Raw genomic sequence first — 27018 nt, forward strand, 5'->3', positions numbered from 1 at the left:
TAAGAGCAGATGTTGCATTTTCATTTAACAACAATCGGTCGTAATAATGCGAATCGTTAAATTATAAATTCATCGGGCGCGAGGGTGACTAGAAATTGAAATTCGAATTTATGAAATTATCTATGTATCTAGATAAATTAGGACGTCAAGGAGTTTTTCAATTCTTGTGATAAATAAAGGAAAAAAGTTACTATGGCTTTCCGCCAAATCTCTAGCAAAAGGGGAATAATTGATTCGGTATACGAATGTTTGAAGCGTTTCACCCTTAATTATACATCTAAAGACGAGTCGCAGATGCGTATGAATACCGACTTGTCCGGCTACTTTCAATTACTTTCGATCGCGCCACGTAATTCTCGAGCGGATTAAACCGAGAATAAACGTAAATGTAGTGGCGGACAATTTCAATCCAGTGGAAAACAACTTGACTTGAATTAGTTTTAATTAACGTGATTGTTAATAATTTAATTACACTAAAATATATACGATATTAATACGCCTAATTATAACAAAATTACCAACGCATCATTCACGAGTTTATTATCCCTATTTTATTTTCGAAAATATTTACGAAATTATTATTATAAATCTGGAAAAAGAGAGAGAGAGAGAAATTTCAACGACTTCATTCATAATTGCACGGGTATTTAATCACCAGGATCTGCCCCCTTTAATCAGGATTAAAGATGGGCGCAAGGGGGGATGAGATCGGTTCGTAAGGGCCAACACCACCTCTCTTTCCTCTCCTCTCTCTCTCTATGGGCAAACGGTGTCGAGCGTAGTCGAGTCGAGTCGGCACGGCCGGCTATAAAAGCCCTCTCGCACCGTGCCGTCCACGTCACACGTCGTTAGCACTCTGCACGGTGAGGAACTCCGACGTACCACCTGTTATACCATTCTCCCCTTCCGACCGAACGCCTCGGTTTTCGTTATCTTTCGTTGTACGAACACTGGCCTGGCCTTGATCGACCAACCCAATCGACCACCATCCATCCTTTCGTTCTTCTCCCGCGAAGGACGTCCCGGTGCTTTTTCCAGTGAAAAAGTGCTTCGTGTCTCTTTTTCACCCGTTTCGTCTTTCTCTCTCTTTTTCTGGCGCGCGCGCTGCAACGAGAGAGAGCAAGCATTCATCATAGCATTCGTCGTTTCACGTGATCAAACGGAGATATTTCGTTCGAGGGGAGATTCCGCTTCGCCGCTATTTTCAAGGTAAGCGTGTTTAATGATCCTTCGTCTTTGTTTTGTTTTTTTTCCAAAAACTTCTTTCTTCGGCGGGAGGGAAAATTGTTCAGAGAGGCGGAGCAGTAACGAAGTAGAAGCGCGCAAGGAAGATTGGTAGTCGAATCGACTTTACCGTCGTCGGATAACGGAAATTAGATAGGGATCCGGTGTCCACCGATTGTTCTTCCGTTATTCTTTCATTTTTCCCATCCGTTCGTTTTCGCATCCGTTCGACCGTTGTAATTCGAGTCGAATATTATCGCGCGTCTCTCGAGGGAAAGAGGGGGGATGGGGGGGGGAAGGTTTAAGATCGGCGGAGCGAGTCGGATCGTGTGACAAACAATGGGACAAAATGGTGGGACGATTTTAGGTCGACTCTCGTCGCTTAATTGCCACCATTTTTAGATAATATTCAATTTTTTTTAATAGAGTTGAATTAGGAACTGGTCGCAATGGCGGATAAACTCGTTGCAACACGAAGCGACAGATGCAGAAAGTGGGAAGAGAGATAAGGCGGATCAGAGAATTAAATCGAGAATGGAAAAGTTGTCGCAAGTTTGCTTAATGTTCACCGCGATGATTAAACGGAACGGGATCAATTTTTACGATTTCTTGTAAAAACGAAATATTGTTCTTTCTCTATTTTTCTTTCGTTTCTCGAGAATCCTATTTGATTTGAAGCGATATTATTTTTTTTTCGACCTTTGAAAATTTGCTCACGTGACCGAGTCACGCACACATCTCGATAAACGTTTCGTCACCGACTACCGACGCAATTACCAAAGAAAAAAGAAAGGAAGGGAAGAGTAAAGTAAGCACTTCGATCAGTCCCGAGATCAAACTCGGGGAATTAGCTCTCGTATTTGCTAATTAACGCCAGAGGTTAACGATCAAACGCGTGTAGATCGTTGCTCGTGATATTATAGCGTTGCGTGTGGGGAATAAAAATGCCGCCACTCCCGTCGATCATACGCGACTTTTCGGTTTTTTTTTTTTCCGCTTCTAATATTGTTGCTCGCTCGATTGGTAAAATTTGTTTAAAACAAATACTCGAAACGGTCAAATTTAACGGTAAATAAACAAAATTGATTGGTGCACGCTCGTGGAAATTCGTTGTTGTTTGCGTTTAATCACGATATTAATTATACTTAATGATACGAGCTTGCTGCAGGACAATTAACTTTGCACGCCTTGTTACGATTAATTTCGAAAATTGTTTCCTCGAGCGAGGAAATTTCTGGAAACCTTCTAAATTAGAATTTCGCCTCCTCTCTTCGAAATATTTTCTAAAAATTTCTTCTAAATTGATATCTCGAGCGAGAATTTCATCGCAAATTACGCGCACGTGTGACGTGGAAAAACTTCGATCGGGATCACAAACCCGCGATGTTATTCCACGTCCGTAACAGGCAATCGAGGAAGAGATGGGTCGAGGAAGTGACCAAGAGGATTGTTCTTTCTGCTTTCTTCGATCGGATTTAGACCCAATGGGACCTTGACTATGACTCCTGCGGGGCTATCGAGAATATTGGATTCCTTTGTATCGCGAAACGTACCCACGATTTGTGCGTGGCATACCACGGATCCGTTTCGTCCAACAATTTTTATTATTCGCGAGGCGTACGTATCCTCCTCTACGAGCCGATTTTTCGAGATGTTGCTTTTTGAAAGATAGTTTAGGAAAAAAAATATGACGATTGATTTATTTATATATATATATTTTTTTTTTTCGATATATTTCGAACGTTTAACGAGCGACGTAACAATTTTTTCTATTCAATACCGTTAATTAAAACGATAAATCGATCGTATCGTTGTAAATACGCTTTCTTGCAAAATCTTGATATTCAAGAGATCATTACATCATCTAAATAAATGCAGCTTCTTCTTATCGATACTTATTGCTTATTGTAAACAATTTATCTTTATCTCTCTCTTTCCGTTACGTTATATACTTTCTCATTTTCTAGCAATTAATTATCGTCTTACCAGCCTATTTTCAATAAAAACGATAATAATCTATTGTAACCGTGTTCCGTCGTTTCGAATTCAATTCTCGGGCGAATAATTGTGCAATTATATGGGACGATTCACTATTTCCACGTATAGAAACGTTTATATATGATGAAAAATTTCTTTCTTCCCCGTTACACGTTAACGCGTAAAAAAAATGTTTAAGCATTCGTTAAAAATCCGATATTCCCCTCTCTTTTCTTCCTTTCCTTCGAAAGATATTCAATAACGCGCGAAAGAGACGTGATAATCGCGATAATCGCGTTAGAAAAGAAACTTTCTTAAATCTATCGCGCGAAACAATTATCGTCTCGATTTTATGGATCTAACGAGTCGAATCTAACTATATACGGAACAATTGTTGTTTCTGTCTTTTATCCATCAAAGTCCACGCTCGATTCGAGGAACGAATCGAAGAAATAAAATAAGAAGTGAGAAAACAGGTGAGGAAAAACTTATTCTTATCGAGCGAGCGAGAGAGAGAGAAAGAGAGAAAAGTTGGCTAAACGTCTCTCGCGCCGTATTTGTAATTGGAAATTCAATTCTTATTTTCCATTTGAGCCGCGTTCAACGACGAAGTTGGAAAGATTCTTCTTCTCCTTCGCTCAAAACATTCCCTCTCCCTCTCTCTCTCTCTCAGAGTTCGTGTGTATCTGAATGCTCACTCGCGCGAATCCAACTCCCTCTACCTTCGTCGAACTTGATTTAAAGTTTCGAAGCTTTGAACGTCTCCTCGAACGTACTCGCGTGTCTTAATCCGATTCGATCATGCCACAGTGCATCCCGCGATCGTTAATCCGATTCCTCTCGAATTTCAATCGATGTCGAAACTTTTTTTTTCTCTTCCCAACCTCATCGATTTTTCATTTCGATACCGCAGATCTCGAGATCTCGATACGGACATCTCGGTGTCCCGCGTCGACAGCGCCATCTTAACGAAATTATCCTCTCGTAAACCGGATTAATGGCGGTTTTCGGTAATGTTTCGTCTCCTCTCTCTTCTCCCTTCTCTCTTTTGGATCGTTGTTACGAGTCTCGCGAAAAAACGCACGTGGATGGGAGGCTATCTCTTTCCCTTCGTTGCAGTGTTTCTCGATTTTTCGAGAATTTTTTTCTTCAGAGAAAAACTTCTTCTGTGAAAGGACGATCTTGATAATTTTATAGAATATGGCAATGCAATAATTTCCAATAATTTCCACGTTTTTTCCGTTTGGAGAGAAAGAAGAGGAGGGAAAACGTGAAACGTGAAACGGAAAAGAAATATCGTTTTACACCTGTGGTATAAACATTAAATTTCTTCGTCTGGACGAAGATAGAAATCGTCTCGCCATCTCGAAGTGAAAATATAAATGGCGTTTTTCACGAGGCTTTTAATGGACATCTTTAATTTTCTTTTTTTTTTTTTTTTTTTTTTGCAAAACCTAGTACAACGATTGCGATGGAACTTTTCACGTGCTCTTTATTGCAACGGAATATGGAATAAAACAACTGTTTATGACAAGTTTGAAGAGAGACGTATTGTGAGCGTAATAAAGGGCTATGCGGGATTTATGATAAGGATAAAATGTGGAAGCATTAATTTTTTTATGCTATCGAGTGTATTCGTGCTTTCTTTTCATTTTTTTTTCTTTTTAATTATTTAAATACAGAACATTTCACATTTTTACTTATATTTCTGTTTTTTAAATTTTTTCCAAATTTTTTGCATAATTGATTTTCAACGATTAAACTTAGTTCCCTTAATTATTCGTGAAAGTGTCTTTTGACGCAACAAGTATCGTACCCTGCTATATACATTCACCATCGTATCTAATTGTTCTCATTTAATTTCGGGATTTATTTAACAATAATGAAGAACGTGTCACGTGCGAATGATCGTAACATGAAAGTGATCATATTGAACATAACCTCGTCACACAAGTATCGTCTCGTTGCACGCAAATCGAGTTGTAACAGACCGAGATAAAAATCAAATTCCGTCGAATTTTGTCTCAACAAAATAGAAACGATTGATTAATAATTTGGTAATGGGCATCGAGAAGACAGAGAAGGGAAACATTATCGAATATACCGGTTATTATTTCTAATAATCGAATAGATTAGCCGCGTTACGTTAACTGGTTTCCGAGATAGATCGATAATTAGTCTCGCGAGAATCGAGTCCGCACGTACCGTCGATGAGTTATCCTGAGAGAATAGAAGATTCGCCGATTTTGAAAAAATCCGATTTTAACAAAAATCTGTGTGAAAAGATATGGAATATAACAGGTTATGTATGTATATAAAGCAATTTATTTTTCGACGGAAAAATCACTTTGAACGCGTGAAATCAACTTTCAAATTTTCATTATTTTTTTCATTCATACTTCGTACACGGAATTTTTCCCTACGGGAATATTTTTTAATGGGGCAGTAAAATTTAAAAAATTTGATTGAAAAATAAAAACGAAAATATAATACTTTCGTTTTTTTATATTTACTAAAAAAAATTATCGATCAAAATTTCGTAACGTATGAATTTTGTTATTGATTGTATGCAATTGCATCGTAACGATTTGCTTTTCTTTTTATGCGATAAAAAGAATAACGGACTGACAACAATTTCGATAAACGCGCGTAAAATTAGAAGCAATTACGCTTGCTTCTGATAAAATTCATTCAGTTATCGTGGTGGCCGGCGCCGAGCTGAAATCGTTATCGTTGCTTCATTGTGAAAATGCACTTTGTCGTCTCGATCGATTGTAATTCTCGGTTACGATTGCGATAAAGTGAAAGTTGCGAAGTACAAAACGATGCACGAGAGTCGATGATCGAAGGTCCAATTCGATAAGGAACTCGAGAAAAAAAATGGCGCGCGCGAGTGTCCAACGATTGTTAGTAGTTTCGGTGTCGAGTCGAAGTTCGATTAAAAGATTTACTCTAGATCGTCGTCCAGTGATTATTATCGTCGAAGATGGTTAATGTATCGAGTAAAGATGCTTTACGCAGTTCGACGAGTAACGTAGCTGCAATCGGTGAGATTAGAGGCGAGTTAAAGTATAAATATGTTTTCGAGAGAAAGAAGGTTAAGAGATACGAAATGATCTTAAACTAATTTAGTCAGAGAGATGAAGATACGAATGTTTGAATAATAACGGAAGAAAAATTTGATACGTTCGAAAATCGGTAATTTAAAAGTGAATTGTTTTTTCAATACATTACATCATCATGTTGTTGTCTTACGCAATTCGTAAAATTGTATAGGTTAGAAAGTATACATAACGCTAGAACAATTCAAACTCCTCAAAAATGAAAGATTTCGTATTTTTTTTCCTTACGATTATTAAAAGCATGAGAATGTGTTTGACAAAATTAATATTATAGCTACGTATTTTCATGATATCACTTTAATTACAATTAAAATGTAAAATAGATATTTAAATATTGCAAGCCAGTAGTTTCTAGTTTTAAAAATACCCTATGCTGTTTAATACTTTTTCCAACTTTGCAGATTTGAATACAGTTTTTACATTACTGTACATTATGCAAAATTGTATAAATATCATTACAATATTAAATGAATTATTCATCGGGGACATTATCTAATATCTTCTGAAAAAGTAAGATCTCCTTGAGAATTAATTGCATAATAAGATCGTAGAAAACGTGATCAATTTCCTTAAAAATTCCCATGACTGTTCAAACGTGTTTCAGCATAATGATAGCTGTGAGAAAAATGATGGAAAGTGCCAGATCGCTAAAATCTTATCGACAAAAGCTATTTAACGAGCTTAAGCAATTCATACGATTGCTACACGCCATTTTCGCTTATATATTCGAAGATTCAAGAACTTGAATCTTTTGCGTCCTGCATTCTATCCTGGATTTTTAAATTATTGCTATCTCTTCTCCATACATTCGTCCAAACACAGAAAATCGAGTCAATAGCGGTGGTAATATTCTTTACACATCAGTTTATATAATATCTTCCAATTTTTACATCGCATCAAAACACCGACGCGTTTAGCATCTATTTCACACTTTATAACTTGGAATTCCCGTGCGTATACGTGTTTATGAATTTTCATAATGCAAAAACTATGGAGATGTTCAAATTTTTTCTTTTTTTTTCCTTTTTACGAGAACACAGTTTCGCATCCGAGGAAATATTTCAAAATGTCAAGGAAGGAGGAAACCTCAGAGCATGTATTCGTTAACGCGGTATAGGTTATAAAATTTCGTTATTCGTAAATGATGGAAAGGACACGGGATTCGTCGTGTTAAAACTTGGAAGATTTATCGATTATTGGCAGTAATGCGGAAAAATTATGGTAAAATGTGACGATCGTGTCGAAACTTTCGTTGCAACCATACATTGCAAAATCGTTGTGCAAACATGTTTTTTTTTTTTTTTTTTTCATTTTTTAAAAATGTCAAAATTATATATTTTTGACAAATTCGATGCCACTCTCTAGTCAGTGAAATAATCAATGAAAGTTTCAAGAAAGTTCAACTTGAGATGCATTAAATTATACTTATTACATATTTATTATAAAAATTACCTATATCGACGTTTTGAAGTGAAACTTTTAAGAAAGATTTACCGAGAGACGATAAGTGATAAATCAATTGCCATTCCAAGTTTCATTGATTCTTTTATATAGTTTATCCAATCATAGCCCAGACATAGTTTTCGCGCAGTGTGCTCAACAAATTGCCTACCCCGTATAAGCTTTGCCTTAACGATACTGTTTGCATTAAACTATTCGCCTACGAAAAACTGTTTTTCTTTCAATATCTCTGTATTAAATGTAAACAGTAGATAAGAGATGTAACCCGTGTATCAAGAAATAATGTATATATATATACCAATATATTATTCAATTACCAAGTTGGTTTCAGTTTCAACGCTAGAAAATTCTCTCGTGTCTCTCGTGAAAAATAGATAGAAAAATGCGAGGAAGACTAGAGGTAATATTTCTTGAAATGGCACACTGACTTCTTCGCAGAAGAAAAAATTTATTACGCAGTCGTGAAAGTCAAAAGTGAACCAGTTTACAATTAGCTATCTCTCTCTCTCTCTCTATATACATAAAATTCTTGCTCGAATATTAATAAAAAAAGTTAAAAATTTCTTAACGATTTCTCATATTTTTACCTTTTTTTTTTTTTTTTTTTTTGGTTTTATAAATGTTATGAATAGTGATATGAATAGTGTGCATATGATGCAACAATTTTCGCGGTAACGATGAAAGTGTTTTTCTGATAGTTGTGTTACGATACGTGTTCCGCCATGCGGAAAAGAGAAAAACTTGATAAGTCAGGTGTAAAGAATTGAGAGTTATTTTATGAAATCGGATAGAATTAATAATAATAATAATAATAAAAAAAAAACATATGTACACAAACACGACCTTTTTTTTTTATTTTTATTCCTTTTCACAAACGAAAAAAATTATAACGGATTACGTAAATTCGGATTTATTAGACAAATATTTGCTCGCTGTTCCTATTTAAGTGAAATTTCTTCGTTTTGAAAGTTTCCAACAACGTGATATCGTCAAATAATATCTCTCTTTTTTTTTTTTTTTTTTTTAAATAGTTTCATACATTCACGAAAAGTTGCGAGTATCGCGTGGAATTTCGTTTCGTGCAAACGCTTGCCTTTAACCGTGCGGGAAACAAAGTCTGTGTCAAAATTCCTAAAATTTCCAGGCCAACTTTGAGCTGGTGAAGAAAGAAGATATACTCGAATGTTTCGAATGTTACCCAGTTGAGCTGATTCTTTTTTCGAAACAATTTATGGAAAGACGTTTTTCGTACCCAAATACTTTCCTCGTTATTTTCGTGATAACAAGAAAAAGGTCAGACGGAATTAAATATTATTTAAAAAAAAAAAAAGGAAAACTTGCGCATTACACCGATTTTATTATTATGTACACCCACTTTCTTAATTAAGAGAAAGTTAAGACAAAGTCGCCTTTATCCTCCCGACTGTCTGGACGAATTTTCGCGAGACGTGTAATCTTATGAAATTAACTTAAAAATTTTCAGTGGTTTCAGAACAAAGTTTCGAAAGCGAAGGAGGAGGAGGAGGAGGAGGAGGATTGGATATCGCGTTGAACGAATCTTCATAATTCTATCCCGGCAATTTGCATTAAGTACAAGTGTGATTATCTTTTACTTTAAAAGACGATCTCGAGAAGGTACTCCTGGAGTACAGGTGTAATTGTTTCGAACGCCATTTTACGTTACGAGAGCCTCTTCTTTTAATTTTCCCAGGACTTGATCCGATTCACATCCAAAGATTTCTCAATGCTATGTAAAATAAAAATGACAAAGGAAGAAATAATTTATTATTATGTAGAATTTTATTTCGGTTAATTTTGTTATTAATAGGTTTTTAGCGAAATTGCGTGACATCTCGTTTCACACGCGTAATTGTAAAATCATTTATCGTTTATTTTAATATTTCTGGATTATTTGGTTTCGATAGAACAATATAATGGAAACGTGATATCGAACTTATCGATGTATATTATGATTATAGTTTCGACAAAAGCTGTCCTTGCTATAAAATGACATATTAACTGTTAAACGAACTTTACGCGCCATAAAATATTCTTGGCCACCGTTTTACTGTTCAAATTAATTCCCTTTATTAATTTTTTATTGTACACCGGGCGGGCAGGCAGGCAAGCAAGCAAGATTGATTTTTCATAATTGGAATTCATGGATTTAATGAAATTATTTATATACTTTCGTTACATTCGGCAAACTAATGTGTATTATCATTATCACGAAATTAATAATCATGAAATGCTGTTCGCGCTAAACGACGCGTTTTAAATTTCCATTTAATGAATTTTCGTTTTCGATGCGATGTGGCAGCCGATATTATAAATATTCGAATATAATTTTGAGGAAACAATTCGAGTATTTTCAATTTTTTGTATCAATTTAAATAATATTTAAAAAAAAATTCGAAAGTGAAAAAACTATTATGTGGAATACGTAATATTGAATTATATACCGAATAAATTAAAAATAATTGTACAGCGGAGAGGAAACGAGTCATTTAACGATTCGATTAATTTTTCTCTGTTTCTCGTGAAATAGAAGAAGATTAAAAGGTCGATAGTTTATTTGGGTCATGGTACGGCAATAATCCATCTTTCTGTAAAAACGTGCCGCATATCTGTCATATCGTGCCAACTACATATGTGCGAACACCGTCGTACAAAAGCTTAAGGCATACCATTTTTATAAAGTATACTTGTATTTGGATACGTAAGTTTATTTTAACAGAACCTAGTCTGAAATGTTGAAAAACTGACAATAAAAAGGTAAGGTGAGTGAACAGAGGAATCGTAAAACAGCTTTATCGAGAAAGCTAATAAAGTTGTTTTATTACTCTAATCCGCCGGTAAAGATACTTCAATCAACTTAACTTGTCGCCGAGATATACGAATTATATTTTTTATTACATTGCGAAGATTTGGAGAAAGTTTGTTTTCGAATTTTCATGATTATTTGCAAATGTGTAATTTTTATCTGTACAAGTTGAATGGAAATTCCGTCGAGTCATGAGGATGAGAATTTATACCGGCAAATGATAGCGATAGATACATAGAAAATCTCGAATAGTTTATTAATCGTGAAATGTGAAAAATTGGAAATGAAACGAGCCAAATTACGAATCCTACGTTACCTACATATTAGTAATGGAAACGAGCACTTCAAACGTGTGCACGTTTTTTGAACGCGATTAAATTCAGTTTACCGAGTCATACGCGATGAATCAAGCTTTCTAAAATTGTATTTTATATTCAGTATCGTAATTTCCCTCTTTTTCTCCGCTGCTCGGCCTCTTCGTGCCCTCCTCGAACTCTCATTTGAATTTTCATGAAAACAAACCTGCGGAGACAACAACGAGGTTGTGCATACGCGAAACGAACGTGCCTGAGGGGGGAAAAAAACAGGAAGATGCGAAAAGTGTTTAATGTGGCGTACGCGTCGCGAACAGTGGCCACCCATTTTCATCGCTAAATTAAATCCAGTCACGTGCGAGAGCTGATAAAATACGAGTTCTTTAATCTGTTGTTTCAATAATTAAATCGCGTGTCAAGAGTTAGATGAATTTTTTTTTTTTTTTTTGAATAAAATCGACTCAACTCGATGAGGCAAAAGTCAAGTTGGCAGGTGAACGTATCTTCGTTTATGAGGAAAACACATAACTTGAAAAGTGAAAAAGACACAGTGACAAATAATAAAAATGACAAGACGCGAGAGATATTTTTAATAATGGTTTTCACATCTTTAAAGTAACAGTCGCATTAAAATGACCAACGTTGTAACATTGTTATGCATACGACGAACTCTATCCGTTAAATTTTACGTCCTTGTAAACATGAGATTTCCCATCTGTATTAAAACTGACCTGCGCACTCTATGCGCATTTGTACCCACGCGTTTCGAGCTTATAGGAAATGCCAGCCTAACCTCAAAGGCAACGAGACAGCAATGAATGCCACGGCAATATCGTGTCGCGACGTAGTGGAACGTGGGCAATACGAGTTTCTCCAACTAGCAACTAGGATTTAGAATAAAATTCGAATCACAGAAAAAACAGATACTATAATGCAAGTTGTCTTATCGGAAAAATCAGAAGAGATCACATCGAATTTGATCGATATTTATATATACGTATAGGATATATAATAGAATCTTATAGGAAAGATGCATGTTTTCGTGTTGTTAAAAAATCATGACATTGCCTGTCACGACGAATTTGTCGAATAATTTCCTCTCTGAAATGAAAATCGTGACATTTGTAGCATTTATATTGTTCATACGGGTGGCTAATTTCTACTGGTAGTTGGAAACTTTTCGCAATTGTGAACAATAGAATTAATAATCGTGCAAATGATTACCACAATTTGTCCACGATAAAGAATAAATTTTATTTCATCGTCTAGTGTAATCGCAATTTATATCAATTACGATTAAAACGAAAATATGAAAAAAGTAAGCCAAGATAGTGAATAAGAATTTAAATATTTTTTTGTAAAATAGAATTTCGGAAAACGTGTATACGAACAAATCCATAGAAATCGAATCGGTCTATATTCAATATCGTGAGATGAATTTATGTTATGTGAAACAAAAAACTCATGCAAAACAAATTGTTTCAAAGCTCGTGGTAAATCAATTTTTGTTTTTGAAAACTTTGCAAATAACATGCACTCCAGTTATTTTTATTGTTACAATAACACAATTCTAAAAATAAATAATCAACTTTACATAACGCGTTTTTGGAATTTTTCACCATTTATGTGTTTCTAAAAGACAAACTCTGAAAATCTTAAAAAAACGATGCTTAAAATTTACAATTAAAATGAAGATATTCAAATATTTTTTAATGATAATTTAATAATTTCAAGTAAGTTATTTAATATTATTCTTAGTAAATGATATAGATCCCGAAAAATGTTCACAAGTAAACGTAGAACATTAGATATCAAATGACACAGTATCACGTGATTATACATTTACTAATTTTTATATGATTTAACAAATACTCACTCTTATTTTCACTTTAAACGTGGCGACATTTGAATAAGCTTACCATTTTTTTTCTTTCTCTCTGAACTGATGCACTAGATTGAGCAATCTCTCTTTGTCTCTCTCTCTCTCTCTCTCTCTCTCTCTCTCTCTCTCTCTCTCTCTCTCTCTCTCTCTGTCTGTCTGTCTGTCTGTCTGTCTGTCTGTCTGTCTGTCTGTCTGTCTGTCTTCTCTCTCTCTCTCTCTCTCTCTCTCTCTCTCTCTCTCTCTCTCTCTCTCTCTCTTTCCCTATTTGCATTCAAAGAATTTTTATTATTACACAAAAATAATTCATTTTTAGAGTTTGAAACGAAGTGTTCTTATTATTCCTTTTATTTCTACGTTATATAAATCAAATTCATCGTATTTCCCTCTCGTTCAGGAAGACGTGCCATTCTTTTCCGTGGTTAAATTTTTTTCCATTTTAATGTCTGGTTCATCTATTAGCTGGGAATTTTTCGTATTAAACAGAATTCTGTGTTAATATTAAACAGAATTCATTTACTGTCAGAACTTTCTTTTATCCTTAATTTTCTCAATCCCATTTTTTTTTTTTTTTTTTTTTTTTTTTTACATTTTTTCATTAAATGAAACATATATATTATATCTCTAAATCTAAATTTTATTCAATTATTGAAAGAGATTCAACGAACACCATTATACAATTACAGTTGAATTTTTAATTCGTCATATGGACGAACATAAAGTCACTTTATTTAAATAATTAATTTTCTCATGTATTAAATACAATAACGTGGACAGTTATTCGTATTTTGTTAAAAATGACAGAAATTAAAATGTTTTGTGAAAAATAATAAAACTTCTCAACGATTAAACGATTAAATAAAACCTAACCTAAACTATTTACTCAATTTGTAAAATTGGAAATAATTACAGGATATATAAATAAACCATTAAACAAATAAAAAAAATAAATAAATAAATCGTGGATAATTGTCTTTGATTCCCAAATCGGAAAATTTAACTCATGCAAATCAAAAGGGGATTTACTGGTCATGGAGTTTCAGCAAATATTTAATTTCTCCATGCGAAACATGCTTGAACCGCTAAACCGAAAATTAATTTTGCTTTTCCCTCTTTCGTTGTGTCAACATCTTAACGTTTAATCGTTTTTAGACGCAATAAAGTTAATATGTTTTCTTGCACATTTTTATTTTTATTAGGATAGCTCTTCGAACAGGATAATTGATCCTTAATGTAATGGATCGAATTATTTCCTTCTTGATGTTTCTTTGACTGTCAGAGAAATACGTGTTTCAATTTAATTTTTAATTTATCATTCGTTAGGATAATTGTATTTCGTTCTAAATGTTTTTAATTCGAGATTATTGTGATAAATATATATCACGTATAAAACCTAACCTAAACGTGTTAACATAAGTTTCTCTTAAATTATTTTATTATCTCGCTACAAAATAATTTTACTTTTTTAACACGCAACGATTTCATCTTAATTTTAAAAATCAGTTTCAATGCAAAAAAACGGTGCGGATATAATTAAACGATAATTCTATTTTAAAACTCGTTCGACGTCTCGAACAACTTTCTAAACTCGACAAGAATACGTTGAGAGAATAGATCGCGTTAAATTAGGAAACTTTCGTTCAATGGAACAAATATAAGATGTAGATAGATAACGCTTATCGTTTCGTCCGTATGGACTCAAGATATTCCGATGTCCGACAATATGTGTACTTGTACTACTTCCGCCTACGAATCTCAACAATGCACGATATTTCCATAGATGATAAAGGGATGGCCGACAAAATATTTTGGATTTTTTATACGGATAAAAGCGGAGAGATCGAAAATTACAATAATATTTTGTCAAAAGTAAATAATACGTATAAAAATTGTATTATTCGATGATTTTATTTTTATTATAAATATGAAAAGTTCATCCAAATAATCGCCTGACGTAAACACGACAATATTACGCCATTATATTTAACGGAATATCGAAAAATAACATAAATAATTTTTAATAAAGCTGTCAAGATCAATTCTATCGTTATTTATTTCGTTTATTTATTTAATTTTTTTTTTTTTTACCTCTTCATATTTTATCTTCCTATTTATCCTTTATACGTTCCATGCACATACAATATTACAAAATTATACGATCTATATTCAATAACGACGAAATTATACTGTAACCTTTTGAATTTCGCGCCATTCGTTTACCACAAATCGATTAATTTCTGGTTCGATTTATTCATGCAAATAGTTACCATTTTTATACCTTTATACCGTGAATATCAATCAGGACTATCGTAGATGGCTGTATTAATCTGATTCGATAGTTCAATCAATAACTGTGCGACTTCGTTGAAAAAGTCGATTCGACACTTCGAACGTGATATGAAGTGATTCCAGAAATGAAATTTGCTTGACGAGGAAAATTGAGGTTAGAAAAAAGGAAGGGCTTGAAAATCAAGCAGAAGAATCGAGTCAAAGGATCACGCGTGTAGTCAAGGTTTTAATTTAATCTTGTAAATTGCACATGCAAATTTTCGTTAAATTTATTCATAGTGTTATACAAATATCTTGTATTATCATTTGCATTATGCTCATTTCGTGTCAAATTAAACGTAATGATATTTCAGAAAATTTCTTTACCTTGTGTTCACACAAAACGAGAAATATATAATTCTCGAATTACAATTTTTTATTCGAATCGAGAACAGAATTACAATTACAAGAACAGTTGAATCCAAAGATATTAAGAATGCATTAATTTCGCGTAATGAAACATGAAAATTCTGAAAAGAGAGAGAAAAACTATGAAAAAAAGTTTTGAATACTTTCTGATGAATCTTCTTTGGTGAATCTTCTCTCTTCACTTTCGTATAATAAAATCTTCGGTTAAAAAGTAAATTGAAAGGATATGAAAGAAGGGGTAAAGTTTAATACTTTGTAATTTTTAATATCCGGCATTGTTATATTTGAAATTTTAATCGAAGAACTGCTGCAACCTCCTCCATATTTTTCAACGATTATTACAATCGAGAGAGATTATTCTTTTATTGATTGCAAGAGACTTTAGATGGAATCTTTAATTGGACGATTTTTTTTTTTTTTTTTTTTGGATATTGAAAAAGCTCCTTCGTATCGATTCTCCAAAGTGAATAATCAAAATTTTAGGTTAGATTCGCGATATCTTGAAAAAATTAAGAGGAAAAAAAATAAATCGATTCACTAAACTAAAGTTACCGGATTGATAATAGAAAGAATAGAATTTTTTAAGGCTTGACGCGTTATCAGTGAATCGATACGCAAATTAATCCTTCAATCCTTATATCCCTTCGTTATCGATAAATTTCCGCTGGTCCTAAACTTGACAGAGCTCACGACAATTATTACATTGATTGCGGTTTATTGAACACATGGGTATGGTATTTTTAGACTCGAGATTATACATGTGCACGAATTATTAAACCTATTATAATTAATCACGTTTTGCCCATTATTTTTTTTCTACAGAAGCACGATACGGAAATCGGATATTTTCTAATTGCAAGTAAATTAAATTGGGAAATAATTTCGAAAGATTACATAGATCGGTGTTAATCGCGATAAAAATAAATGTCTATCTGTTATTTATTTTCAATTACTCGCATAATTCATTACTTAAAATTAAAAAAGAAAATTAAAAGAAACTTAAGAATTAAAACTTACTTTCTTTGCTTAGTTTTTCTTTTTTAGGTTATCTTTTTTTCTTCTTTCCGACGTTATATTCGTCCACCAACTAAATTAATTTGATCGAAATGTAAATTAATAATTTTAAAACTATCGGATAATCCTTGACGAATCAAGAGAGCCGATAATCTCTCGTCTAAGTTAAATTTTCATAATTCGCCAAGATATCCTGGGGGCAATTGCAAGTTTTTACCTTAGCACCCACGTTACCTTCCTCACCGACTGCGAAATATCTCACGATGTGAAACTAATTTGCATACAAAGTGAATTTTGCATCATTTTTTCATTTTTTTTTTTCAAATTCGTAATTTGATTGTATATACGTTTTCGTAGTTTCGCCAACAAATCTATCTAATCAACGTACGAAATATTCAAGGAAGAATTGAATCAAATTTTTGAAGATTATCTTTCGATTATTATTCTTGATTTGACTTAGAATTGTTAGGTTTTAAAGATGAATAAAGCTGTTTCGAAACGTGGAATAACGTTTATCGAGTTACTTTCGATCGAATATAACCTAAAATTTTACGTTCTAATAATGTTGAAAATGCTACTCTTATTAAAATTCAAATTATTATTTATTAATTTATATTAATACAATTAAATTCTAAATTTAATGCGCTTATATGCTAAAATAATATTTTTAATTTATTAATTTTTATTTTATTGTAAATAGAAACTAATCTTATTTTAAACCATGTAAAATCTTAAAAGTCGAGCAGACTTAAAAATTTAAACGTTATTTAATTGAACGTGGATTCTTAGATTTTAAAGATAAATAAAGCCGTTTCGAAGCGTGGAATAACATATATCGAGTTACTTTCGATCTTGAATATAACCTAAAATTTTACGTTCTAATAATGTTAAAAATGCTACTCTGATTAAAATTCAAATTATTATTTATTAATTTATATTAATACAATTAAATTTTAAATTTAATGCGCTTACATGCTAAAATAATATTTTTAACTTATTAATTTTTATTTTATTATAGATAGAAACCAATCTGACTTATTTTAAATCAAATCATGTAACATTTCAAAAATCGTCGAACAGATTTAAAAATTTAAACGTTATTTAATTGAACATGGATTTATGGTGAATACCAATCCATCCACTTGTTCGTTCGATTATTATTTTCTTTCGTTCGTTATTAATGAATCGAGAACAGAAAGGATGATGAACGATTCGAAAAAGAAAGAAAAAAGGCGGATGGAAGGGAAATTGATCCATCAAGTAAAGCAAAGTTTAGAGGTTCGACGGTGTTAATGAAGTGGCCGGCCAGATACTTTTCGCGAGCTTTGAAATATTACGAGCTCGAACGAGCAACGATCGACGATCGATGAATCGTTTTGCCATCGTTACTGTCTATTTTTTTCCACCAGGATTTTATTATTTCCCTTTCACGTAACAGACACATTCGACAAGTTCGTTACGATTGTTCGCAGTTATTGTTCGTTCGTGAAAATTTTTTTTTACACTATTCGATACATTTAAGATATGATCGTTCGATGTATCGCGTGGAAAGTGTACAATAGATTGCAATTTATTGAAACGAATTGCATCTATATTAACGTGTAATAAATGTATTGTTCAAAAGAAAAAAAAAATTGAAACTAGCGATATAGAACTCTGTGTAAATGAATTAGTCCGTTCAAAAAAAGAAATAGAAAAAAAAAAAGGAAGCGAATAATTAGATAAAAGAAACTTCGTAACACGATGTAGTTAAAGCAGCTACTCGATATTTAAAAAGGGGACGATGAACAATGGAAAAAGTTTCGAAATTCATTATAAAAATTTTCCGGTTGACACATTCAATTGATAGAATTATTTAAGTTAAAATGAAAATTGCGTCGTGGCAAGGAGGAATAAAAAAAAAGAAAAGAAAAGCAGAAAGTTTCGAACAACGTAATATACGTGGAGAATGAATAAATTGATCATAACGCGAGTAAAAACTAATTTTGGAAAAGGGAACGTCGTGTCTTTCCTTCTACGATGCTCTTACGTATCCCATTGATCCACTTTCTCGATCGCCTAATATCTATTATTCGTTAACTTAATGTAAATAAAAACATCCGGTGTATAAAACAAGGAAGTCCATTTTAACGATCTCGACGAACTTCATTTAAAGTTTCGTAATTTTCTACGTAGATGCGCGAGAAGATTGATTCGTCTTGCTTCTTGTATTTGTATTTCTATGTCTGAAAAAAAGAATCACTGTAACTATTGATAGACCAGATTCTTCTAGATTCTTAGATAAGAATGTATTCTCTATCCTCTTCTTGTTCACACTTGAAGGGAACGTCGATAAAGTTTTGACAAAGAGACAAAGAACTGGGGCATCTTGTGTATAGAAATATTTAATTCCCTTTCACGATCCTCTATTATCCCTTTTTACAGATGAAAAAAGTTTTTTGCTCGTTATACGATCGTTTAGCAAAATTACAGAATTGTACTCCCCACAAAAGACGATGGAAAAACCTACCTTTGTAAAATTCCTCATTGTTAATCGATAAACGACCGGCCAGCCACCATTTTCCCTTATTTTCCAGCAACCATCCCGTATCCTTCTGTTTCTGATCTATTCCGACCTGCGAATAATTTCACGCCTATTGCCTCGTGCAATATTTTCCTGTTCCTCGCTCTTCTTTTCTACTTCTTCCCACTGTCGCCACCCGTCACCGTAATTAAAGCGTTCAGAGACGAGTTTAAGCACCAAGTCTGAACGAACAATCTTCTTTAACCTTCTTGCCCAGGTCTCATTTCACTATTTGATCCATTGGTATATCTAATCAATATGGTGGATATACAAACTTCAAATTTGTTAATCTTCTGCAAAAACAGGTTACACGTAGATTGTAATATCAAAAGAATAATCGAAATTGTAAATGAATATATATATTGTATTGTTCAGAAAGTACTTTCTTTTTTTTTTTTATGATAATAAAACATCAAATCGTTTCACGTGATTGTAAACAACCAAATTCGATAAATTCAATCAAATTCAATCTCGTAGTAATTTTTCGAGTTGTTATTCGTCGGTTTGCTTCGATCAGTGCCTTTAGTTCGTCTTCATCAGCTTCAACTAGTCTTCCAGAACGCATCTTTAATGTTAAAATTGTCGAAACGAAATTTTGAAAACCAATTTTGACACTGGTGTATTGTTAATATACTTTCTCCATAAACTGCGTAACTTTTTTCTTGTGTGAACAGTATTCTTATCTTTTCGATAGCAAAAAAAAAGTAAAATATCCCGAAAATACTCCTTTTGGTCTTGTTCATCTTGTTATCACGCACGAAAAACACAATCATAGAATCAAACGAATTTTTTCGTATAAATAAACTATGAAATACCAACTCTCAAAATATATAATAACAACACGGTTTAGAATGAAGTTGGCTAGATAAACGTTCAATTAGCGACACTCGCGTCAAAAAACGAAATTACTTTCCGAACACCAATGTATTTTCACGTGACTTTCTTCGAGATCAATCGCGGCGAGGTGTCAAATGCTAAATTTACTAAATCCATCCTCGTTTGCTTGAATGTAGTTAGCTGTCGTCTAAAACGGAATATCGACATGATCAATAGAGTTACGATCCGTAAACAGGACAATGAAAACGATAGTGGCGCGGTGACTAGTGAACAATAACAACTTATCACCAACTTTGAAACATTGTCATTTTCATCCAACTTTCCAAACATATGTGATTCTATTAATAATATCTGTTGCGTGAAAATTGTAACAACTTTTTGTGACTAATTTTTCTTTTATTTATTCTTATTATTCTTATTATTCTTTTATTTCTTTCTTGAGCCAACGTTATGGAGGTTATCTTCCAAGCTCGACTATTAATTTAACACTTTTTCACGAATGTTCGCCAATTACAAAGTGCACAGGAATGAAAAAAAAAAGAAAAAAATAAATAAGCGACAATGACAGAAAAAAGGAAACAGAGATTGAGGAAGGACGAGTTTGCGGAGGCGACCAACCGACGTAATTGGAAAGCGGGACAAGCGACCCCAAATTACCAGGCGCAAATTAAGCCCCAGGTGTTAATGAACTCGCCAATGGCGACGTTGTTGACAACGAAATTGCAACGATTCTCGATGTCTATATCGGCACATCGACCCAGATTCATTCACTTCCGAACTTGACCTTCTCATTTGTTGCTCTCATACGAGCCTCCTTGCTATAAATAAAACGTTCGAACGTTAGAATGGCTCAAAAACTAAAAATAGTCTTTATATTGTACGTTCCAATAGTTCCCTTGACTTTTAATACTTTGATGGCGCATAATAATGATTCAAATAACGTACATTAATCGGACAAAATTAATTTTCAAATCTATAAAAAAATAATTGTTTCGATATGTAATAACTATATATTAAAATTTTAAATTCTTTTTTTACAGATTAAATGAAATATATAGGCAGACAACTAATCGATAACTGATCGATCACAATCGATTTCAATAGTTGAAAAATATTCTCTAAATTTTTTAAGAAGTATTTGAATTTCAATTTTATAACGGATATAACGAATCTTTAAATATTTATTTTTAATTTAAATCGTTACAAATCATCGATAAGTTTTTTTTTATAAATTAAACTTAAAATTAAATAATTACTTCATATTATAAATTCGCGTCATTTTTTATATGTTCCATATTGTTTCACGTAAGAATATTCCTTGAATGTAAGTTGGTCTCAATGGTAAGGTACGTTTCTTGAAAAATGTGAGAAGACAAAAATTCTATCTGGAAAGAAAGCAATTGAAAACACAATCTGAACTCGATGGAAAACATTTTATAATATTTTATAGGTTAAAGCGAATTGAAAATCGAGGAAACTATATTAAAATTATTGATTTATCTTTCCAAAGAAGTGAAGAATATAAGAATTCATTATACAATAAGGCTTATACAAATATTTCCTTTCACCTTTCCATATAATCTCAAACATGCGTCACGTCAAAGCATAGCTACGTCATTTACACCATAAACATTGTGTCATCCTATCTCCCCCCCCCCCTCTTATTCCAAAAATCCTCAAATATGATGTCACCAAATCCTACAAACGGTGACCAATTTTTAAAGATTAACTTTGTTACTTTTTTTTTTCTTTTGAAACTATAATATATTGAATTTAATAATAAAAAAATAAAAGATAACACAAGAACGAATTATGCGATTTTCCACTATCATATTATGACTTGCGTCATAAATATCGAAATGCATGATCAAACTGATAACTAATACAATGTGATCTACACATATTAATGTAATTTAACGAAATAATTTCATTATGAGAAAATATGCTTGGATCGTTCTTTGAATTTACGAAATACATATTTCACGAAATATTACACGCACTCTATCGCTATTTTTTCCAACGATTTTCCCTTTCGCTCCATGCTGGCCATGACTTTCACTCACACTTATTGGATGAAGTTAACGTCAATCTTTTACACGTTGAATTCTTTGAATCGATTTACGTATTAAAATTTTGGAAAGAGATTTTTTTTCTACCAGTGATGGGCAAAATTTAATAATTGAAGTTACTTCTAGAAATAACTTTATTCAATAATTTATTCAAAATATAATAATATTCGGAAATAATTGTAATGTCAAAAAGGTTATATGAAAATCGGATCGACTATAATAGCTACGAATAAATGTTATTTTTTATTTCATTATTCAATGGATTAATGCTCAACTCTGTCTTCTCTCAATTGTTTAATTATTTTTTTTGCCTCGATTTCATGAGGATAAATTGAGGTTATGGAAGTTACTTTCAACCACGCCTGTTTGTTCTATAATATCCGATCGAAGGGTCTTCGTTCTTTTGACATCCTCTTTTGATGGAGGTGCCATTAACCTTTATCAGATATCCCATACCAATTTTTCTCTCTCTCCATGAGTTTATTATCCACCATGAAGCATCCCATTTCTGGGATAACCTCCAATAAGCGATAAATAGTCGCACGCTCAATCTAGCGTTATGTATACGTACATACAGCCAATAATAACGAATTTTACTACGTTTTATACAAATTGTCGCAAGTATAATAATTCAAAGAAAATATAATTCATGAATTAACCTTGTTATTTCTACTTTTGCAGATTAAAAACAATTTTTTTTTCTTTAATATCTTGTCACTCAGATAACACAAATATAATTAATATAAAAATGTGTACACAATGTTCGTTACAAAATTTTTTTTCACCGAAAAATCCAATAACGGGATTAATAAAATGTCGCTTTCGCTTTGTTTCAGATACACTCGTTCCCAGTTCCCCAACACAATGATGTTGATGAGCGTGCTAGTGTCTCTATTGTTCGTCGCTATGGCTAAATGTCATCCCATATCCTACAACACGTACGACGAAAGGGAATTGTCACGGGATCATCCACCACTCTTACTTCTCGTTGATCATCGAATTCCGGATTTGGAGGTATGAGAGACGTCTCTTCCCTCCTCCCGTTCCCTCAAGTTATTATAACGACACGAATTAAAAAATGAAACATCTGCCGTGTCATCGCCCATATTTTCTTATTGATCGTCGCGTTCAACGCCGATTTTCACTTGTTTTCCATTCTCTTCAGCATTTCTCGTTCATACCAGTCTCCTGCGCGTATAAATAAAACTAGAATTCAAATTCTAAAGGTCAATTGAATATAAGTAAAACGGTAGGATGTCAAGTATGGTTGACATACTTTCCCTAAAAAGTGGGTTTAAATATTGAATATGTCGGATTTGATTCTATCGATTTCATTTTTCGTATTATACGTGTGATAAAACGAACAATAAACTTTTTATATATAAATAAAATTTTAACGACACTCTTAAATCATCGTGAAATAAATCGAAGTATTAAAAAACGTCAAATTAATTTTAATCCTCGCGTGTACATAAAAACTTACTATTGAAATGAAAGTAAAGCAATCCTTTTTTTTTATTTTGAAAATTTTCTTTCGAGTTAATTAATCGCCTATTTCGACTCGATTCCTCAAAACGTAGAATATACCAAATTTCAATCGGTAACACGCGACCTTTAGTCAAGAGTTCTCGAGCGACCACATGCATCCTTGTTTCGTACACACACAGTCACACACACATTTGGCTATTAACAATCATTCGAACTTTAAACTCGACTAAAATATATCCCTTCACGGATTGAATTCACACCGTGAATCGTAAACGGATATCTACTCCCTCACCTGTAGCAGAACAGAGAAAATTAAATGTTATAATGCGTCAGACCCGGATTTCATTTTATAAATAAATTATTGGAATTATTATTCTGAAACACGAGAAATTATCCGCGGTGTAAAACGTGTATAATAATAAAGCATAATACAGCAAATGGTTAAATTATCGTTAAGCTGTAATTGAAAATATAATTGGAGAAACATCCGTCTATAATTTCTTGCGTATCAATTGAATACGCATAAATTAATATATAATGTATATTCAAAGACAGAAATAATTCAAGGGAGTTGAATGGGACATATGAATGCCGCGTTTGCATTTCTCGAGATATTTTTCTTTCTATTCTTCCCATTCGGTACGTTTAATTAAAACGATTTCATTGTCAGGGACAGCGATCGTTGCCGGGAACAAGTCACGGGAATACAATCTCGCGAAATGCTCTTAATTAACGTCCATATTGTGGAAGTGATAGAATTTATGTCAAGAATGTTTGGAATGAAGCGATATATGCGCGAAATGAAAAGTAAATAGTTGCTGAGAGAGAGAGAGAGAGAGAGAGAGAGAGGGAGAGGGAGAGGGAGATCTAATTTTTACGGAATCAGAATTATTTTTGAGCTCTTTTTATTTGAAAAAAAATGAACACTCGCGTGATTATAAAATTTATCAACATATATCTTTTATAATGGAATGTAAATTAAGGTGAAAAGCGAGAAAACATGTGAAATTTGAAGTATGAGTGAACGCAGAGCGTTTTGTGTTAACCATGCGCGTAAGTGTGTACTTACGTAGCTTACTCTTTTAGTACGCGCCCCTTTTTATTCATATTCTTGAGCGAGTGTGTTCCATAAAACTGGCAATAAAACTAGAGAAATATTGCGTGTGGTAGTAGGCTAGAGAAAACTGCGCAACGTTGCGTTGATTTCTTCTTTTTTTTCTTCTTGTTTCACATATATGCATACGCAATCGTCGATCCACTTTAATTCTAATTCATAATGTTTTTTTTTTCCCGCCACTTCAGCCGTAATATCGTCCACGATAATCAAATTCTGTTCTTTACTGAAAAGCATGGTACTATGGCGATGTAATTGTTCCATCTTTCGCGTCAAATGTCCACGTACATTCTTTGTGAAGTGTTTTAATATTCATAAAAAAAATCTTCACATTCTATTATTACGACATTGTGCTCAATTCTTTCGAAACTGAAATATAATTGTTTTAAAATTTTCGTTGGGCATGAATGAAAAGATATTTTTCATTTGTTTGTCATTTATTCTACGATTGAATCGTAGATGAATCTTTTAGCAATATATTTAGACGTGAAACTATTAACAGCAATACCAATCAACAACTCTAAATTATTTATGACTTATATATAATTTATATTCTTCACCAAAATTGTAGGTTATTGTTATTGTTACTAACACGATTGATCCTTTGAGTTTCTAACCCACGCGGATTCTAACAAGATGGAAATGCCATTTTATTTTTTTAATTTTTAATTTTTAGTATCTAAATACTTTTTTTCATTGAAGAAATATTACAATTGTTATTTCAGTTTCATTTCTCAACAAAAGTAAAAATCAAGTGATTTGTAAAAAATATATTCATTTCTTGCATAGTGTACAATTGGTCCGATTAAATTGCAACTGGATGTTGCAAAACTACATTTTGAGAAAAATTAGTATTGGAATATTAATAACTAAATTTTATAATTTTTCAGAATGAAATGTTCGACTCGGGAAACGATCCAGGATCAACAGTAGTCCGAACGAAACGTCTTGAATCAAAACGTATTGGATCGTTGTCGATTGTGAATTCTATGGATGTGTTACGGCAAAGAGTTCTTCTTGAACTTGCTAGACGTAAAGCGTTACAGGATCAAGCGCAAATCGACGCCAATCGTCGTCTTTTGGAGACGATTGGAAAAAGATCGTTACCCCTTTACGGCGGAAACATGTCTAAAACTGGCGACTCAAGGCTGAAGAGCGAATTTGAATATGTACTCGAGCAACAAGGAAAAAATCATGATCGAAATGTAGCACCGGAAAGAATTTCCGAAAGACTGCAGGATTGGCTTCATAACGATGATTCGGCATTTCGAGAAAGACAAGATGATCAAACGCGAAGGGTAATTATTCCAAACGAACATTTAATTTCATTGTGAGCCAAATTTATTTCTAAAATTTGTTCGTAAAAGAAATAAATGAAATTTAAAATTTTCAGGCACAAACAAATGAGCTACGTTTACTGTAATCGACACTCAAGGAGAGCACTCACAATCAATTTTCGCTATATTACGATTTTTTATCTAAAGCTAATGAATTGCATATAGTTTATCTATTATTCGTCATATTCCTCAGGTTATATATATATTATATATATATATATATGTATACAAATATGTATCTATACATTTTGTGGCCTGCAAAATTCATAATTTAATACATATTTCATTCATGAATTATATGCAAATTATTCATGTGTCAAGCGTAAAATAAATATTAGTATTCGCGCATGATATATTCGTAGAAAGCAAAAAATTTAAGAAATAGAATGTAACAGTATTTATTTTTTCATTTTCGTTTTAAGTTTTAATAATCATTTTAATCGTAACTAGTTTAATTTTGTAGCATCCAGAAAGGGAAGAAAGTAGAAATAATAATGAAAAATATAAAATAATTTTTCTTATTGATATTTGAAATTTAATGTTATGATTTGAATTTAAACGTTTTATCTTTTTCTATTTCTTCCTTTTCAATAGCACAAAAATATATATATATGAAACAAAACAGTATTATGCGTTGTGATCCCTCGAAGTCTGTCCAATTCAACAATCTACATAGAAGACATTTTATATCCAATATTGGATGTAATTTAACGTAAATGTTTTTTCACATTAGAGTTAAGTTTTATGAACACAATGATAGAAATGTTATAAACTATTTTATTATAAATAATAATTTAAAACATAAATATATTGTAACTTTTAATTGAAATTAACTATGGAAAAAGATTATAAAATTGTATTTATCTATTGTACAGTAAAGTTTCTTGAATCATGCAATGTTTTGCTAATAATTTCAAACTATTTCCAAAATATAATAGATCCAAATAACTGTAAATTTAATGTAATGCAATTATTTAAATATATAAATCAAATGCTTTGTTCCCAACAAACTTTATTCATGAAAGGAATAAATGTAATTAAGAATTAATGTTTCATATCTTAAATATATATATATATATATATATATATATATATATA

The 27018-nt window shown here is 32.5% G+C and overlaps 1 protein-coding gene and 4 long non-coding RNA genes across 7 annotated transcripts; 1 reads left to right on the top strand and 4 right to left on the bottom strand.

Moving 5' to 3' along the window:
* The first annotated feature begins 841 nt into the window (after positions 1–841).
* Dh44 (corticotropin-releasing diuretic hormone 44) lies at positions 842–26817 on the top strand. Of its 3 annotated transcripts, none has more exons than XM_086916361.1 (4): positions 842–1209; positions 22818–22995; positions 25474–25881; positions 25977–26817. In XM_086916361.1, exons 2-4 carry the CDS (start codon positions 22846–22848, stop codon positions 26004–26006), a joined length of 588 nt encoding a protein of 195 aa, XP_086772487.1. In that variant the 5' UTR covers positions 842–1209; positions 22818–22845; the 3' UTR covers positions 26007–26817. The 3 variants fall into 3 exon arrangements, with proteins under 3 accessions (XP_086772487.1, XP_086772488.1, XP_086772486.1); XM_086916362.1 differs by lacking the exon at positions 842–1209 and adding an exon at positions 21970–22406; XM_086916360.1 differs by lacking the exon at positions 842–1209 and having other exon boundaries at positions 22741–22995.
* Positions 9122–16872, bottom strand: LOC147656150 (uncharacterized). Its single transcript, XR_015294875.1, has 3 exons — positions 16730–16872; positions 16516–16585; positions 9122–9531 (listed from the first exon to the last, which is right to left on the bottom strand). It is a non-coding gene; the product is annotated as an uncharacterized LOC147656150 (long non-coding RNA).
* Positions 17418–19473, bottom strand: LOC105735194 (uncharacterized). Its single transcript, XR_015294874.1, has 2 exons — positions 19022–19473; positions 17418–18737 (listed from the first exon to the last, which is right to left on the bottom strand). It is a non-coding gene; the product is annotated as an uncharacterized LOC105735194 (long non-coding RNA).
* LOC147656151 (uncharacterized) lies at positions 21076–21918 on the bottom strand. The gene is made up of 2 exons (XR_015294873.1): positions 21481–21918; positions 21076–21297 (listed from the first exon to the last, which is right to left on the bottom strand). It is a non-coding gene; the product is annotated as an uncharacterized LOC147656151 (long non-coding RNA).
* Positions 22625–23095, bottom strand: LOC147656152 (uncharacterized). Its single transcript, XR_015294876.1, has 2 exons — positions 22964–23095; positions 22625–22910 (listed from the first exon to the last, which is right to left on the bottom strand). It is a non-coding gene; the product is annotated as an uncharacterized LOC147656152 (long non-coding RNA).
* Positions 26818–27018: the final 201 nt, after the last annotated feature.

The sequence above is a fragment of the Apis florea genome, unplaced genomic scaffold (genome assembly GCF_048593485.1).
Source record: "Apis florea isolate Af1SG1 unplaced genomic scaffold, ASM4859348v1 contig_3802_pilon, whole genome shotgun sequence".
Lineage (NCBI taxonomy): Eukaryota > Metazoa > Arthropoda > Insecta > Hymenoptera > Apidae > Apis > Apis florea.